At 39.8% G+C, this 19,699-nt stretch overlaps 1 protein-coding gene across 2 annotated transcripts in view; it reads left to right on the top strand.

Annotated features, from left to right (window-relative positions):
• Nucleotides 1–18,363, top strand: part of fam184a (family with sequence similarity 184 member A) — a 128,911-nt gene extending 110,548 nt beyond the window's left edge. Inside the window, exons 15-18 of one of the 2 annotated variants that reach the window (XM_036582090.1) lie at nucleotides 6,116–6,233; nucleotides 7,278–7,382; nucleotides 10,989–11,197; nucleotides 18,215–18,363. In XM_036582090.1, the coding sequence (XP_036437983.1) occupies nucleotides 6,116–6,233; nucleotides 7,278–7,382; nucleotides 10,989–11,197; nucleotides 18,215–18,296 (514 nt within the window). In that variant the 3' untranslated portion in view covers nucleotides 18,297–18,363. The remainder of the gene's footprint in view (nucleotides 1–6,115; nucleotides 6,234–7,277; nucleotides 7,383–10,988; nucleotides 11,198–18,214) is intronic. The other variant, XM_036582091.1, reaches the window with a different exon arrangement.
• The last annotated feature ends 1,336 nt before the right edge of the window (nucleotides 18,364–19,699 follow it).

The following is a 19,699-nucleotide window of genomic DNA, read 5'->3' as shown; positions in this document are numbered from 1 at the left end:
CAGTAATTCAGTACACCATGAATTGTTATTGTGGACACTTTGAAATACTGTAACTGCAATTTAGTCTAACAAGTTGCAGTTTGACTAAAAACTCAGATCAGGTCTGCTTTCACAAACTCCCCCTGCGCTGTCATACAAGAGGAACAGATAATGAACTTTTTCTAAATCAAAAACCGAGCTACCCAGCTACCCAGCTACCCGGCTTCGAGAAGGAAAAAAACACTCACAAATATCTTTGTGCTCGTAGTCATCAACTTTGCGTGTATAAAGTAAAAGGCACAAAAACATACCCAACTTAAGCTCACTGAACGTGGTTTTATTTAAAAGGCAGTTGAGCAGACTACTAATGAGCTTAAAGGCAAATCCAGTAATAGTCAGAGTTTGGGTTTAAGTTGAAATAGTAACTAAATGATTGACTGTAAAACTGGAACATACAATGAAAAAACATTACCTAAATGTTTGTTACAAGCTTTGTTTGTCCAACGTCTGTATGACTCTAGCCATGTAATATTGAACCCAGTGTGAAAAAAAACTCCACCATCATTAGCTTGATGCTAACATACAGTGGAACTTTCAAATTCCCGCTCGCAGAAATAGCATTATCATCATTTGTGTTTTTTCTTTGATAAACAGAGGCTACAAATAAAGTAAAGGTGTACACATTGTAGAGCATGTACGTAATGGATATATGATACAGTGCAGAATATGCCATTGTTCTGTCTGCACAGTATAGGTAGCAGTAGTATTTTTCTGCAGCTTTACAGTTCTTGGTAAAGGTCAGTGCTTTATTCCAGGGTTCTCAATTCCAGTCCTAATTGCAGATAGTCCTGTATGATACACAGTGATTTATCATTATGTGGATAGTTTATTTTTCTCTTTTTAATTATTATTTTATTGCAAATATTTCATACATACTCAACTATTTTTAAATGACATTCAGAACATATCTTTATGACACTGAAAACATCTTTTTAAAATGCAATATCATGATAATATTGTAGGGCGACACGGTGGCGCAGTGGGTAGCGCTGTCGCCTCACAGCGAGAATGGCCTGGGTTCGATTCCCGGGCGGGCGACCGGGGTCATTTCTGTGTGGAGTTTGCATGTTCTCCCCGTGTCTGCGTGGGTTTCCTCCGGGTACTCCGGTTTCCTCCCGCAGTCCAAAGACATGCGGTCAGGCTGATTGGACATGCTAAATTGCCCCTAGGTGTGAGTGAGTGTGTGAATGTGTATGTCTGTCTGTCTGCCCTGCGATGGACTGGCGACCTGTCCAGGGTGTATCCTGCCTTCCGCCCAATGACAGCTGGGATAGGCTCCAGCACCCCACCGCGACCCAGAAGGATAAGCGGTTTAGATGATGGATGGATGGATGGATAATATTGTAAACCTTGATATATTGTGCTCTGAAAAAGTATTTGCCCCCATCTGATTTCTTCTATCTTTGTCACATTTTAGCGTTTCAGATCATCCATCTAGTTTTAAATTTTACTTAAAGATAAAGGTAATACAGGTAAACACAAAATGCAGCATTAAAATGATCATTTCATATATTGAAGGTAAAGATTTATTCAAAACCTATATCACCCATGTGAAAAAATAATTGCCCCGCTAAACCTAAGAGCTGGTTGTTTCTCTCTAAGAGAGGGTTTTCAAGTATGAACTTCCCACCACAGCATCTCAGTGTCAGGACTTTGACTCGGCCACTCCTAAACCTTAATTTTGTTTTTATGAGCCATTCAGAGGTGGACTTGCTTGTGTGCTTCGGATCACTGTCCTGCTGCATAACCCAACTGTGCTTGAGCTTTAGGTCTCAAAGTGATGGGTGGACATTCTCCTTCAGGATTTTCTGATAGAGAGCAGAATTTGTGGTTCCATCAATTATGACAAGTCGTCCAGGTCCTGCAGAAGCAAAGCAGCCCCAGACACTACTACCACCATGTTTGACTGTCGGTATGATGTTCTTATGGTGGAATGCGGTGTCAGCTTTATGCCAGATGTAACGGGACCCATGTCTTCCAAAAAGTTCCACCTTAGACTAATCACTCCACAGAATAATATCCCAAAAGTCTTGGGGATTATCTAGATTTTTTTTGGCAAATGCGAGACAAACCTTTGTGTTCTTTTTGATCAAAAGTGTTTTGCGCCTTGCAGATCTTTCATGGATGCCATTTTTGCCCAGAGTTTTTCTTGTTGTGGAATTGTGTACACTGACCTTAACTGAGGCAAGTGAGGCCTGCAGTTCTTTAGATATCTGTCTGGGTTCTTTTGTGACTACCTGAATGAGTTGTTGATGCGCTCTTGGTGAAGTTTTGGTAGTCTAGCCACTCCTGGGAAGGTTCACCACTGTTCCAAGTTTTCTCCATTTGTGGATAATGGCTCTTACTGCAGTTCACTGGAGTTCCAGAGCCTTAGCAGTGGCTTTGTAACCCTTTCCATACTGGTAGATTTCGGTGACTTTGTTTTGTATTTGAATCTCTTTAGGGCATGGCATTATGTGCTGCTTTTTGAAACCTTCTAGCCTGCTTCACATTTCCAGACAGGTCTTATTTAAATAATGTTTAGATTCAACGGGTCTGGCAGTAATCATGCCTGGGTGTGGCTAGAGAAACTGAACCCAATAGTCAATTGAATTTGGTTAACTGGTTGATTTAGTAGTTAAGGGGGCAGTTATTTTTTCACATAGGGCCAGGAAGGGCTGAACAACATTTTTCCTTCAATAAATGAAATCATCATTTAAAAGCAGGATTTTATGTTTTCTCGGGTATCTTTGTCTAATATTAAAAATGGTTTTAATGATCTAGAACATTCAAGTGTGGCAAATGTGCAAAAATAGAAGAAATTGGGAAGGGGGCAAATACTTTTTCATAGCGCTGTAATGTTAGGTAATTATCATGATAAACGTTTTTTTACCAGCACATGCCTAGCCAACAGACACACACTCATACTACAGTACAGTAAGACACAACTATTTCTAACATGGTTGATTCTTATTTGTTAGCGTAATATATTTAGAGATAATGAAATGGGAGCATAGTTATCACACTAATGAACAGGATTTCATTTAAAGAGCAAAACCAAAGTAGTAAATGTTTGTGTATGTGTGCATAAAGATAGAACAGATGTACAGGAGCTCTGTGACTCAGGCTAGCGCTGGGGGATATGACCTATTTTAATTTTACTTGAATGAGAGCACCATCTAGACTCAAATGCTACTATTACATATCTTGTGGTAAAAATAGCCTCGTTCTGTACAACAACTTTAATATGTGTAGAATAATAGACTCTTTAAACAAATCTGTGTTTGAGGTAGCGTCAGCAGCAAAAATAATAGGGGCAAAGGGTTAAAATGCCCACATAATTAACACAAGAACACGGAATAACATGCACCACAGAATAAAATGTTCTAAATGTAATAAACCTTTGTGAAAGAATTACATTATTGCTCTAATAAAACAGTCATATTAGTCACATTCATTGTCAGATTAAAAAGAGCTGCTTCATTATGCAAGAATCTTCTTTACATTTTTCATTCACAATCACCAATTCTGCATTTCTTTGCCTAAATAGATGGAAAATGAAATACAAACACTGCTTAATTTGTAATTGTAATGTTACTAGTTTGTATTCTTGCTAAGTTAGCATGTTATTTTGAGTATTTTGAAAAGTGCCCGAGTCAGTTATGTATGAAATGTTGCCTAATATAAGTGAGAGAAGGCAAACTGTTAGAGCTAGGTTCTGGTCATAAATGTCAAAACTTGTCCAAAAACCAGGAAAAAACTCATCTACAATAATGCTCATTCCTGCTAGAACTCCTGTGGAATCCAAGAAGTATGTTAGCATTTAGCTAACTGCAACTCACATACACAATATTTTAGGTTAAACACAGACATTTAAAGCTTGTAAAGAACATTGTGTGCTTTATTTGAATCCTGTTACGGACATTAACTTATATTTTACCTTGTAGCAGTCCTGGCATAGAGCTGCTGCTGTTTTCCATTTCTAACAAATAACGGAAACCTGGTTAGACTACAGCTTGTATTCCCAATCAGTGACACATCCACAACTTCCAGAAGGCCAACAGTGACGTTTTTTCTTACAAAATTGGTCCCACCCCCCACCCATTCACAACATGAGTATTTAATTCCATTGTTACCTCCTATTAATGTTAGTAGAGTAGAGTTGGGCCTGAAACATACTTCACGCAAGGATGAGAACGCAGGCGCTTCGAGCTACACAGAGGGGGGTTCATGCATAGTTGCATTGAAAAATATGTCACGATGCGAGCTGCATTCTGAGCGTTACAGCAAGGGGCGCTATGACGGCCAAGCCTGTCCATACAGTCCTGTACCACCAGCATGCTTTGTCAACTGCCATAGCAGACGAGCAGTTGAGTGTGAGTTTGTACAGAAGGACCGAGAGTTTGCAGTGCGTTGGCCGAGTGCTTTCATTTGCGTTTGCGTACATGAGTTGAGTATGTTTCTGGCCTTTCAGTTCAGTTCCAGAAGTCCTGCCAGTGGAGGAGCTTGCTTGTTTCTATCTACCTACCTGAGTGGTTTCAAGAATTTAACTCTTCTGTAAAACTTAACAATGAAGTAAGAGCGTTACTACAATTTTACAACAAGCATGAGAATTATATTAAATAAAAATGAATAAAATTACGTATTTTCTTTTAATTTCACAGAAATCATTAGGCCCTGAGAGTTCCCTGCTGATAATGTCAGTGTTAAACATTTTCTGTGTGTGTTTCACCCTTTTGCCTTTGAATGTTTTCTTTTAATGCAGAACACGTGTAGCACATTTGTGCCAACATAGCTTGTGGTTTTGCATACTGTTATGGAAATTTGCAAGTCGTACACTTTTTAAAGTGCTAAATAGTCCTTTAGTGACTAACTGAATGAGGTCTCAAGCGGAGCAGTCTTTAACATGTAACTTTCACACTGTTTTCTAACTGTGCCGTCTCCAGGCATCCCCAGAGGGTCTGGATTTACAGCTTGCTAATTAAGTATAACACAAATCTGTTTTAATGACGGTCCCGTCCTTGATGCAATTAATCACTGCGACGATCAAGTTTCCCAAAACCTAGTCCCCCAACCAGCCTGAAATTTCAACCTATTTAAGCTTCATGCATATTTGGTGTCAGTGATTTTTCTCACATATTGCTCTCTCCGTGGCTCTGAGTATGAGTAAGCTGAGCAGGCCTGTGGTTTTGTATTCTGTGGTCACTTTGGTTGTTGTCGCATTGCGAAGAGTGTAGAATCAGCAGAGTAATGATTTATTTAGGAAGGCTTGGCCACAGAGTCACTGGGTTTTGAGTTTGTTTACAGAGTATCACCCGGGAACACTTGTTGAGGGTGAAGGTCACAAGCTATTCAGACTGCCTGAGCTTCTGGCCTCCACATGCAAAGAAAGCATAATGGATGGATGGATAGTAGCTTTATGGATGGATGGGATAATCTAGTTATGGAAATCAATTAATATAAGAATAAGCTTGTGTACATTCAAACCTTGAATGCAGCTATTTTTTCAGAAAGTGCTAGAATTGGGCCAATAAACAATTGAATTGAACAAGTTTCGTCCATAGTTTCTTATAAGAAAGAAAGTTATTAGGCCCAGGTAATTAATGCCAGACAAATCCTTAAGCTGGTCTTTCATTTGAGGAAAGTCATCAATCATAAATGTGCATTCAGAGGAAGCTGTGCATTGGTGATTTGCTGTGTGCCCATTATGAGCATAGAATATCCAGCAGTAATCCAGAGGCTGAGCAGATATTGATTCACAATGACTCTATTCATGTTGAGAATGAAAGGATCGGTGGAGATGAAGGGCTCATTGAGAGAGACAAGTATTCAGAGGTGCTGCTGATTTTAATTACCAAACGGGCTCGGGGAGATTAAAGTGGAGACAGTGAAGTGGGATGTTACTTTCACATTGATTCAAAACTAATGGCTTTCAAAGCACTCAAAGCCTAGGACCGTCACCGTTCTCGGGTAATTGAGTCTGAGTTCCAAAGAAGTCAAATTTCTCATTCACTGGTACCTGGAAAGCCCAGACAGCTGCTGAATTTTTTTTTCTTTCACTGCGAGTGAAAAGATAACTTCTTGCTGTGTTCCTTAGGCTGGAGGCGACAGAGGAGAAGTTCAGGAACCGAGAGAGCAGGCCAGAAGACCTCCAGATGATCGCTGAGCTCAAGGAGATGGTGACTGAGAGGGAGACCCTGGTCAAGAAGCTGGTGGTGAGTGAGCTGATGATAGCAGCTCAGTCCAGGTTTCTGCAGGGCTTAGCCTCAGCTTGAGACATCCCACCCACAGAGTTTGGAACTGCGTGCCTTTTTTAATAACTTTTGTTATTTTACACACAATAATAACGTATACAGTGTGAATTTAAATATTATAAACTGTTCACCGAGAGGTACTTTTAGATGTTTTATTCAATATCTTGGAAATTATATGAATAAGAAATTATTAATGATGCATAATATGCTGTAATTATCTGTTTACCTTTTTTGTCAAATTATCTGCGTTGAGATTTGGTCTCCACATGTCTGGATATTACTTTAATTATAACTCAATTCTCAATGTCAGAGGTTTCCATACATTTTAGCTGCAGCTCTATTCTGTCCATTCTGGACATACCTAAAATTCCCTCATTTCATTCAGGGCTTCTGAGAGTCATACTAATTGTTTGAACTCTGTGGCATTGTGCAGCACTGACATTACAGTCATTTTGTGTCAATATTTATGACAACAACGAGGCTTACAGAGCAAGATATAGACTCTGGATAGAAAACAAGATTTTTGTGGAATCCTTTATTTAAAAGTTTTAAAAGTTTTAATGGGTTTTTCAGTCTTAACTCTGTAATTCTCTGTAATGTAATTCTGAGCCGTTGTTCTACTGTGTTTCACTTGGGTCTGTTTTTATTGTTGGACTGTTTAGACAATCACTCTATAATGGTCTGTGGTTGGTCATTTTGCATGTCAGCCAAGTCTTGTCCTGTCAAAGCCACACTGAGCAACGAAATCCTTGGCAATTATTATTTATTAATACTTGAAATCTATAATTTTACACAATTTATCAGTAATTATCATACAGATTAGCCAGTGTGGTTATTTTCCTGTGACACCCGTCACCGATATGTGAACAAGAACTGTGGGCAAGAACAAGCGGTCAGAGTCATGTTTACTTTCATGGATCTTTAGCACCTATAAACTGAGTGAGTGTGCTTGACAAAGTATTTGTCATGTCCACAATGATCTGAGATTTCCCCTGCTGTACACAGGATGACAAAAAGTTCTACCAGCTGGAGCTCGTGAACAGAGAGACCAACTTCAACAAAGTGTTTAACGCCAGCCCCAATGTCGGTGTGATTAACCCCCTCATCAAGGTAAGTTCAGCCAACTCTCTCTCCTACTGGCCGTTTGAGTTTCAGAACACACAGATAAATCATGTCAAACATATACAATATGTTTGGCATCTCATTTCATAATAAATGAAGGCATACAACGTTCTATAGTGAAGCAAAACGAAGGATTCTTAGGAACTGCTGGATCATGAACAGATATTCCCTGTGTGCTGATCTGCTGTTGGGTGGTTTGAGGAACACTCTACATAATTCTAATTGTGCCATCTACATAATTCACACTGTTCTAACTGCACCATACTTTGGTCAAGGATTAGAAACATATTCTTTTAGGGCTGTCGCTATCAGTTATATGACTAATCAAGTGATACACTGATTTTTTGGTGGTTGAGTAATCATTAATCATCCAAATAAGGCCAAACAATAAAATTGACTTAACCATGCACAGCCTTTCAAAGATTCCTAGGACTTCATTTAAAAATATATATAAAACACTATGTAGCCACAAAAGTATAGAAATTGATGTGATCAAAGACTAAGATCCATCACTGCAGATTAATAGCGAAAGCCAGATTATATGTTTTGTCTAATTTTCTCCTTTGGAGTATGAATAATTTAGTTATAACTTTTTTGTGTTGTCGAAGTTAACATGTTAATGATGTTTGTGTGCTGTATGTTGCTGTGACTCTACAACTATTGAACTCTCACTCTAATAAATGTCAAGAAATTTATTAGAGTGAGAGTTCAGTAGTTGTAGAGTGCCATTGATGGCACTCTTCATAAAAACGAAAGTTATTTCCAGCTTCTGCCAAGGTGAATTTGTTTATCTCTGAAGGTTGTTAGCATCAGAGGAAGCTATGGATAAGTAAGCAAACTGCAGAAAAAAAAACATCAAAATTGAAAGCTCCATTTAATCTTGAAGGCGTAATGTAGCGATATAAGAGCGAGAGGCTACAATTGCAGAGTAGTTTGGTACCATTGACTGTATACACCAATCAGGCATAACATTATGACCATCTCCTTGTTTCTACGCTCATTGTCCATTTTATCAGCTCCACTTACTATATAGGTGCACTTTGTAGTTCTACAATTACAGACTGAAGTCCATCTGTTTCTCTGCATACTTTGTTAGCCCCCTTTTACCCTGTTCTTCAGTGGTCAGGACCCCCATGGACCCTCACAGAGCAGGTACTATTTGGGTGGTGGATCATTCTCAGCACTGCAGTAACACTGATGTGGTAGTGGTGTGTTAGTGTGTGTTGTGCTGGTATGAGTGGATCAGACACAGCAGTGCTGCTGGAGTTTTTATACACTGTGTCCACTCACTGTCCACTCTATTAGACACTCCTACCTTGTCAGTCCACCTTGTAGTTGTAAAGTCAGAGACGATAGCTCATCTGCTGCTGCACAGTTTGTGTTGGTCATCCTCTAGTCCTTCATCAGTCGTCACAGGACGCTGTTGGCTGGATATTTTTGGTTGGTGGACTATTCTCAGTCCAGCAGTGACACTGAGGTGTTTAAGAACTCCAGCAGCACTGCTGTGTCTGATCCACTCATACCAGCGCAACACACACTAACACACCACCATCACATCAGTGTTACTGCAGTGCTGAGAATGATCCACCACCCAGATAATACCTGCTCTGTGATGGTCCATAGGGGGTCCTGACCACTGAAGAACAGGGTAAAAGGGGGCTAACAAAGTATGCAGAGAAACAGATGGACTACAGTCTGTAACTGTAGAACTACAAACTGCACCTATGTAGTAAGTGGAGCTGATAAAATGGACAATGAGCATAGAAACAAGTGGTCATAATGTTATGGCTGATCGGTGTATATAATATATATCATAAAAACACTCATTGGTTAAAATATGCAGCCACTGTTGCTCTCACTGGACATCAGTGATGAAAATTTGAAATTGATTATCAACACTAAAGAATGCTACTAATCACAATTAATTTTTTAATCGCTTGACAGCCCTAAACTTTTTAGCATGTTATATTCTTTTTTACTTCACAAACAGTTTCTAATCCCTGGCTATAGATGTACATATAAGACAGATAGTAATAATAATGGTGCAATATGTGTAGGTGCTGCTTTTCTTGGTAGTTTTTAGATCTTCCTATGATTTAGATGTCTCAGAGCCCAGCTAGAGGCTTTTACCCAGCCTCCACCTAATCAAACACTTGTTCATTCCTACTTCCTACATCAATCAGAGGCAGTGCACACAGACATGCAGGACTTGCAGGCAGATTCAGAAACAGCTGTGTGTGTATGAATAATGAGACTCATATCTACCCATGACATGCCTAAATGAGGAGCCCATCATTAGCTCTCCTGAGTTTTATCAGCATTTGGTTTCGCAAAAGCACCACAGCACTAAGATCTCCATAATGTTACTTAGAATGTCAGCTTGAACATGTTCTGTAATGGTAATCTTAGCACTGGGGTGCTTTTGGGAAAAAGAGGCTTGACTAAGGATGCACGATATATCAGCCGCTGCTTTATTATTCACAATTAGTGTTGGTATCAGTCAGATATTGGAATTGGAGCTGATAATTATAACTGGTAACTTGGCAGTCCAGTTCTGCACCTGCACACATGCAAGTAAAGTCACTAGTGGTGGGAATTTCATTTTGTAAATGTTTTTTTCATAAATCACAGTGAAATGGATAGCATTGCGGATAACACCACAGCTCCACATACTGAAGACTGAAGGTTTGCTTCCAAAATGTATCAGTGATCACTCTTCATAATTTAACCTCTATCTTTATGGATTATAGTTTAAATTTGTTTTAAAATAAAAAAAAAAACAAAGTAAAATGATCATGTATTGGTATCTGCATTGGCCATAAAAGGTTTTAGTTGTCAGTTATTGTTATCTTCCCATAACATCTATATCAGTGCACCCCTAGTCCTGACAGAGGAGGGAATTGTTTGTCCCATCTCAATGTAGTTGCAGCAACCCCAACCCAATGGGCCTGTGCGCATGAGCAGGTGGTTCACTGCTGCCCCATCTGTGTTCTAAATCCGGTCCTGCAGGCCAACGGCACAACACAGCGTAGAGTTTTCTCTGCTGCAGTACAGCTGACTCAACCTATGAAGGGCTGGATGGTAAAACTAATGAAACTAATGAGCTGAATTAAGTGTGGTCAAGCGGGTAAAACCCTAACCTGTGCAGTGCCGTGTCGCTCTGGAACCAGATTTGAGTAACACCGTTTTATAACTTCCAATATCTGTTTCAGTGTCAACGTTACATATGTGCGTATGTGTACGTTTGTATGGTTAAGTGTATGTGTCCGCGTGCGCGTGTCCCTGTTTTCTTGCTGTTTAGACATCCAGTTCTTCTTCTTTGCTTTCCAAGCCATTCTTTGTCACTTGCAAACTTTCAGTAGCCTCTTCCTTTCCGCCACATCTGTTTTGACTCATTTTGATTTGATTGGCTGAGAGCGACTGTTGCTTCCACTGCTGGGAGGTGCAAGCTTGACCATCAACACATGAGCTTAATTTGTGGATGAGAAAATAAGAAATCATAACAGAAGCTACTCTATTAACCAGAGCAGCTTTCCCACCTCCTATATATCTATATATTCTTTTTTGTTGTTTTTGTGTCCTTCTTTTGTGTAGCAAAAGCGAAAGAATGACAAATCGGCCAACCGATTCAGCAGCTCACCCAATCTAAGGGCCAATGTGGAGGCCTCGGGGACAGGGAGCGGCCAGCCCCAGCCCAGTCGCCTCGAGCCCATCCCCAACTCCCCCATTCACCAGCTGGAGCTCAACACCAGCAAACCACTGCCCCCACCGACCCCTCCCACCGAGCCCAAGAAATTCATGAGGTGAGCCACACCTCTCCACCACAGACGCCATCTCTCTCTCTCTCTTGCTCTTCCGCTCTCCACACCACAGGCCAGAGGACAAGCACACCAACACAACGAAGCCTTTCCTTATAGACCTGTCCTGAGAGTTTTTTGGGTTTGTTTTTTTCTAAGCTCAGAATTTTCTAGACGTTGCTGGTTTCAGCAGTATTCCCTTTTGTCGCTAGCATCTTTGAGATACTGGAAAGAAACCAATGTGACACTGACGGCTTGATTTTTTTGCTTCGTGATCCCAGGCTCTTCTCTGATAAACAGCGAGCGTGAAATCGTGAATTACAGATTGAAAGCACCAATCACTCGGCTCTGAAACAAGTCATTAACTTGAATAATGAATGCTTTCTCCCGGGCTTGGAGAAAGGGGTCGTGTGAGAATTCCCTCTTGATCGTTATGCTGGTAGAAGGACATGCCGCTGTTTTGTCTTTGCCTGCGTCCCTCAGAGACATTGATCACATCCTGGGAGAAACAGACTTAGCTGGGAGTGAAGAACCCACGCTGTGTTCTCCCAGGGTTCTCTTTAAATGAATGCTGTGGCGTTTCATCAGCACTTGCCCATTGGCTTCTACTATAAGTGTGTTTTCAGTGAACAGGTTCATTAAAAACAGGTGTGAAATGATTGTCTCTGGTAACCAATGAAATGCTACAGATGCAGCAGGTTGAAAATGTAAGACTTTGCCAAGTCAGTTAATCCACATTTGGTTTCTTTCCAGAGGCATAAAGGGAGATACCTATTATAATACTACTGTATACATGTATGAGTATTGTTCTTGCTATTAAGTCCCATACATGAGCTTTGGAAATGGCATTGGAATGCAAAAGGGAGCATGTGTCCCCACTGTCTGCGTGCACGCTGGGAGTTCATGTCTTTTCTTTGTCTCTGTGTTGTGGTTTGTGTTTTCCGTCTCTGTGCTGGAAGTTATACAACTCATGTAACTCTTATTAAAATGTTTTTAATGAGTACCATCATTCTGTATTGCACTTAATTCTGCACTTTTGGGTGATATGACCTGTGTACACTGAGAGGATGAAATTGTATTCAATTGTAAGATTTCATTTCCCACCATCCTCTGTATTGTATGTAAGTGTATGTGGCCATGTGAATTGCTTTGCATTTTGCCAACCTGTTTCTAAACCTTGTCCATTTTCTTAAATAAACCTCTGCCTTTGACTGGGTTTTGTGCTGCTCGGCATGTTGTGGGCCGTGTGTGAGTGTTGTGCATGCAAGGCTGTGCTTAGCGGATGCTGCTGCTCCACTCGTTCCTGGAAGTGCCTTTGCGTCTGGGGAGCTGCTATGTATTTCCGCTTGCATGCCGTCCTGAATGTGAATGAGCTGATGGTGAGGCGGCGAGACGGACTTGCGCAGGGCTGCCATCCATTGCCATGGGACTTGCCCATCTCTCCACCACACACACTCACAGCCTGGCTGGGTCACGTTGGGACAAGGTGACCTCACCTCCACACAGCAACAGGACTGCACTAGGACAAGCCTGCATCTGCAAATGAACATACTAAAACTCCACTAATGCCTTACTCCAGCAGTTCCCAAGCCACGACCCCTAAACTGTACATTTTGTTCTGTCTCAGCTCCCAACAGACCAGACATTATCAGAAGAAACAGTTCACTGATTGAAACGTGACCGGGATATCACTTTAAAAGTCTCTCCTTTTTTAGAGCCAATCACCTTGTTGGTAAAGGTGTAGTCTCAGCCTCAAACGCTCTGCCCACAAGTACGCAAAGCGCTGCCCACAACTATCCAGATTTTGCCAGTTGCATTCTTATTGACTTCATCAGTCTGACATCAAGCTTTGTGCACCCTGACCGAACCTTTATGAGGAAGATATAGTCGCTGGGTTGTTCACAACATAACATATTTAAAAGTTATTCAGGAGTTTTCTGTGAAGTATTTAGTAGCTTTTAGCGAGATATCCTCACGTATTTGCCAACACACAAACCAAAACATGTGGCTTTGTTTTGGTTGTATCCTCATTTTGGGAATCACCAGCCCCTACACATCATGCTAAACAACGGTCTGTAATTGCTTACTTTGCAAGTCAGCCAAACAGCCCTTTTTTTCTCAAAGTAGGTGATTCTTGGCCACACTCTTAAAAAAGATGGTTCTTCAAGGGTTCTTTGGGAAAGAAAATGGTTCTATATAGAACTTTTGCATGATGCGTGACTAAAGCGTTTTTCAGATTGATGGAGAATGTGCTGTAGAAGGTTCTATATAGAAACTTGTTGAAAATGGTTCTATATAGCACCAAAAAGTGTTCTTTTATTGTTACGATGTCAAGCCTGTAACTATAGAAGAGCCCTTTTTAGTGCTATTTAGAACCCTTTTCTAAAAGGTTCTATACCTTCTACTGCACATTCTCCATCAATCTGAAGAGCCATTTCATGATGCAAAAAGACCCTTTAATCATGCAAAGGGTTCTTTGAGTGTTTATGATTCCATATGGATCCAGAAACCCTCAGACCCTTTTTTAAGTGTGCATGCAAGCGTGCGTATGGGATGAAACACCACTCTCTCATCTGACAATAGGCAGATGTCAGGCTTGCAACACTAGTAAAGGCTGTTGTTTTTGTGCAGTCCTTTTACTAGAGACATTATCAACAGAATAACCATAGAAACAGCCATAAAGAAGGTTAGTGTAGGCAAAGCTTGTTTGCCGTCGGGCTGATGAAACCCTACACATGGATGTATGTTTAGTCAGTGAGAATACACTTGCTTACGAACCAGCATATTAGACACAAAATATTAGCTTGGCTGTCAGGTTCTGGTTTTTGTCCTCAAGTAGACAGCCTGGTCTTACATGACTGAAAATAATGTCCAGAGGCCCCTGCAAAGACTCACCTATAAAGACTTTGCCTGTAGCAGGTATTCAGGTTTGGTTCAGGTGTGTTGGGAGCTGGGACAAAGCAGAAATGTGGATTATCTGGAGGTTTCCTCAGGACAAGATTGGGAAACACTGACCTACACAGAGGTATTAGCCACAGGGGATAGAGCAAAATGAGCCCCCAAAACACTTTTACCTAGATAGCGATTATACACAGTAGATCAGCACCTCTATATAAAATGGTACATATTATCGCTGCACAAGGTATTTGAAACATTGTAGTATATTGAAATTGTTTTTCTCCCTAAAGCACTATTGGTGCTGGATTAGAGGAGGTTGTGTAGTGTAATTTGTCAGGATTTGACAATTTGCTGATTTGTACAAGATAAAGAATTAATTGAATTCATCCAAATTCCATTATAATCACTCCACAAGTATTACTGTCACACTGTAAAACTACACACACTGCAGATTCATACTGGATTAAATTCACTCCACAGTTATTACTGTCAGACTGTAAAACTACACACATTTCAGATTCATACTGTATTAAAATCACTCCACGGTTATTAGTCACACCCACTGCAGATCCATACCAGCTTAAAAATGACCCTACAGTAGTTACTGTCAGACTGTAAAAAAAAAAAAATAAACACTGTGAAGATTCATACTGGATTAAAATCGCTCCAGAATAAATATGGTAAAAATCTGTGCAAATTGCAGGTTTGTGTCAGATGGAATCATGTATAGCTTCAGTAATCACTTACATTGCAGTGTAAAACTAATCCAGCTAGAATTGGGTTGAAGTCACCTAAATCCTAATGGCAAACAGTCATAAGCTTTAGGATTTTGTAATGGTTGTATTTGGGAAGGATGATGAACCCACAAACCCAAATATGCTCCAGCTGTGTTTCCCACAATAAAGACGTGTGCTCGAGCATATTATAGCATGTGGCCTTATCCTCCTTTTCAAGTATTACACCTCAGTCCAGCACCTGCCAAGTGGGACGTGTGTATGATTACTATGTTCTTTGTAAGGGTTAAAGCCATCACCCCTTTGTCTGTGTGCAGGGAGGAGTTGAGTTGGTGATGAAAAGACTAATATACATGCTCAACTGAGCGCTAAATTGAGTTTGCTGGAACTGAGGCATCTGGGACAGAGAACACTGATTGCGGCAGAGATATTCGTGAATAGAAATGAGTCATTGAGTCGAGCGCAAATGGTTTTAGAAGTTGACTGACTGCAGATGCGTTCATTCAAAGAGTTGGAGCTGAGTTTATGAAAACTGAGGACTTGCTCCAAACCATTCTTTCTAACAGTAAAAACTTCATGGTAGTTTACAGTTTTGCCGCTCAAAATGAGAACTGATGCGGTGCTAAATTAACATGCTTCATCTTTTCAGTGATTAGCACTCTCACAGTATCTGACACACACTGTAGAGTGGAGTGACATTTTCATGATGCCTCATCAAAGCCTCGAAACTCATTTCCTTGCCTTTGTTGTGCTTGATGACAATATGCAAAAACTCCATTGTCTTTCAGGCAGTTTAAATATTCAGGTGAATCATCCATTTCTGAGATATTTCACTGATTATACTGTAATCTGTATGCAGTCACTTTCTTATAATGAGCCATTTTAGCTCACCACCATTACCGGCACTTGACACCTTCTATTAGCTAGTTAGACTTGAAGAACTGTCTCTCTCCTTTCTCCCTACTTTTCACTTTTTCCTCTCTGGCTCTCAAGACACTCGATTGTGAAGGCCGCCTTAGATAGGAGGCATCTGCTGCCCGTCAGTGGCCTGCAGCCTCTGCAGAGCTGATTCACTGGGAGAGATCCAGATGTCAGTCAGACATACAGCAAACAATAAGCCAAAACTTCCAGAGAAAAAGAAATATTTCTTACTTTCCACCAACTCTGAAACGATGCAGTTTGATGGATTTATTGTATTGTTTTAGACATTCTTTGATATGAGTTTGATATAGTATGTAAACATTGTAAAAAATGTTAATTTGTGCCATTCAGTGTGCAGTCCAATGTATATAAACTAAGCTGCAAAAAACAGCCCATTTTGAATTCACTGCTGTCTTGATATCAGGAAAACCAACACATTTAAATATATATCCGCCTATTTAGCCCCACCTATTCACACTGAAGTTATAAGGAGTGTTTTAGCCTGGTCTGCTCTTTGAATCAAGCACAATACAGGACTGCTAATCAGAACACAGCTCATCATCTTAAAAGGCACAGTCACAACAACAGTCTATATAATACAAAGTAATGAAGAGAGGTTGAAAAATTGTCATATAAGAAGGTATAATGACTGTTTTTGGAAAATAAAATCACACAAATGTTTAAAGTGGATGTACATGAAAAATATAGGATATGGGCCCTTTAAAAAATAAAGGTGCTAGAAGGGTTCTTTGGAACGATGCCATAGATCATCCTTTGCCAAATGCAAACCAGACTAACCCAGTGTCTAAGGTGTTCTTGTCTATGAGAAAAATTAATTGCATTATGGAAAATTGCCTCTATCACACTCCATAGCTACATTTTGTCCTACATACATTTCCTCTCTGAATATCACTGTATCACTTGAATTATGAAATTGTTAAATAGTCAAAATAGCAAAATTTCTACATACATGCTACATGCAGTCTAACACTGATGTGTGCTAAACTTACATTATATGACTTACAGCCTCACCAAAATACCCCGCAGAATCAGCAAGCTTTTTCATGTGTGAAAGTTAAGAGATTTTGGCCATAGTAACCTACTGTTTGAGTTGTTGTTTTTATATAGCAGTGTTGAAGTAATGTGTAGTTACAGTTGTAGCTTAATTTTCACAAGACTTAATGATGTCAGTTAAATGTGCAGGAGTGTTAGCTTGCTTGTAGCATGTAAGTAGCAATATTTATATTTGTACTACTTAATAAACGCATTATTCAGAAAACCGGAAGACATTTTGGGAAAAAATGTACACGTGACACTTATCAACAATTGGTATGGAACATTTTTGTTTGCCACAGGATGTGATAGATACAATTCATTTCTCCAAGTAGAGAAAATGGCTTAGACTTTTTATAGTCCTTATATGGCAGGTCATTACAAAATGACACACAAGCTCAGGTCCATAGAAGAACCTCTAAATGACCTTTCTGTGGACAATAAATGAAGTGTAAATAAAGTGTTGGTGCATTTCTTTATTAAAGTGAGAGAATTCCCTACATATGTACAGTGGGGTCCACAAGTCTGAGACCTCTAGTGAAAATGCTTCTATTTTGCATTCTATTCTAATTTATTTTTCCAAGAACAGATGATATTCCCAGTATTTGAATGGTGTATGCTGGGAAAAAATGATGGATGAAAACACAAAAAAGACTATCTGTCAAAGTGATTTTAGGTAATTTTTATGCCCCTTCTAAAAACCTCCACATAATGCAAAGGCTCTGTACCAATTAAAGGCTTTTTGTAGAGCTGTATGTCCAGGCCAAAAATCATTTGGGAACTTTTACTGTCAAAAGTGCAGCAAGCCAGGTTAGATGTAATTAATTTTTCTGTAACTGTTAAGCCAAGGCTAAACGATTCTGCACTGAAAGCAGACAGAAGGTGGAAGTGCACTCTGCATTTTTCACCTTGAAGAAAAATTGAGTTTTCTTTTACAGCCTACATAAAGCGGTTACATAAGAGGAACGCAAGCAAGGTCAACACAGTTCGAGTCTTAAATACATAAACACAAGGTCAGACTACTCCATTTTCCTCATAATTCAGTAAGGCTGAAGTTATTGTGAAAGTTTTTCCTGTTTAGAGCAAAAGGCCCTCAGAGAAACAGATGGAGTGAATTCAGATCACAGCACTGAGGGCTGAACTGAATTCTTTGGTTGTTGTTCTGGGAACGGGAAGTGAGACAGACTTGAAACTATAGCGTGTTTATCAAAACTTTTGATGAGACAGAGAAATATGACAAAATACGTTCAGTGTTGTTTGTCACATTGATGGATGAATGCATGAATAGAAAGTGTATGAAAGCTGAAAAGCCCAGAGAAAGGAAACTGCAGTCTGCAGTATAACCACTGCACACCTCTGTTCTTTCTCTCTCTCTCTCTCTCTCTCTCTCTCTCTCTGTCTCTCTCTCTCTCCACAGCCCTCCTGAGACAGAGGAGTCGCCTGTAGCCTCCCCAGATCCTCAAAGACAAGAGTGGTTCGCCCAGTACTTCACCTTCTGACTTTTAGCAACTCAAGAGCATGTCAGCCAAACCAAAAAAAAGCAAAAGAAAAAGAAAAAAAAAGATATTCATCTTTACATCATTTCATCTGTTCTGTTTTTTTTCCTCCACTGTGAATGGGTCTCTTGTTTTTGTACAGTGCTAATAGGTATGTTTGACGTTGCATTTCATGCCGTTTCTACAGAGTGGTGCATATGCTGCTATTTATTCTTTGTTAAATACAGTATAGAGTAAACGTCTCTACGTCTCTTATTTTAGAATGGCACCGTAATGAGAGTTTGTTACAGCTGCATAACCACTTTTGGTAGAATTAAAACTGTTTGTATGGTTGTCTCAACACAGATACAATGATGTCTCACCAATTTTAAAAATAAAAATGCATATTTTATATTTATATTATACTGTATGTATGCTCAAAGAATAAATAATTATGGTGACATTTAAATCGGAGCGTGTCCTGGTCATTGTGCAGGTGAACTGGAGGACAGATGGATTTCTTTCTCACATCTAGAAAATGAAAAAAAGAATTTAGCTGACGAGAAAAAAATTCAGGGGTGACCTTTAGGAGCTAGGGGGGATTATTTTATTATTTTTTTTTCTCAAAAGTGCGTAGATGCTGCCTGCACTGGAGCCCCAGCCTCTGCACAGAGCCTACAGTATGTAAGTACACACACAGCATTTTTGAGGAAGAAGTCCTCTGAAGGTCAGTGAATTTCTGCAGTTCTGCCTGAAACTGCATCACTCAAAAGACACATTGTGCATCCAGTTTTTCAGGATTCTTCAACACCAGGTTCAGAACTTTTTGCTGATCTTTTGGTTGGCTATATTTTAAATATCCTTGGATTAAATACTTGATAGATATTAAACTCTGTTGATGTTGCTATAGTGATCTACGCTTGGATGTTACCATAGAGACAGTCCCTGTGCACTGGCAATACTCAGCATGAAAAAACAAGCTTTCTCTTGAAGGGGGATTCCACCAATTTTTCAAATTTTCTGCATAATTCACTTTGTTCAGATGTAAACAGAGTCATTCAGAGTGGTTTGATATGAGATGATTTATTGTAGAGAAACTTACAGACAGATTTCTTTACAGTGGTGGTGACAGGAACCAGGGGTCACAATGTCCAACACAAATGTAGCCATTTTATTTACTATTCAAAACCACCAGTGGACCTACACATCTTCTGAGTTTGTATATGTAATGTTGATTATGGTAAAGCTGTGGTAGATCTGAACAAAATCTGTTTCCTTTGGGGACTATTTTGCCTCACATGCCCTGCATGTACCAAGAATGGATGTTACAAATCATGTTTTAGAACCGTATCTCAAAAGCAACATAATGTCTCAGGCAACAATGTATTCATAACCATTTCATGTAATGACTTTCTGTGGCGGAGCTT

This window comes from Colossoma macropomum, unplaced genomic scaffold (genome assembly GCF_904425465.1).
Source record: "Colossoma macropomum unplaced genomic scaffold, Colossoma_macropomum, whole genome shotgun sequence".
NCBI classification, from domain to species: domain Eukaryota; kingdom Metazoa; phylum Chordata; class Actinopteri; order Characiformes; family Serrasalmidae; genus Colossoma; species Colossoma macropomum.
This window is presented reverse-complemented; position numbering and strand designations above follow the sequence as displayed.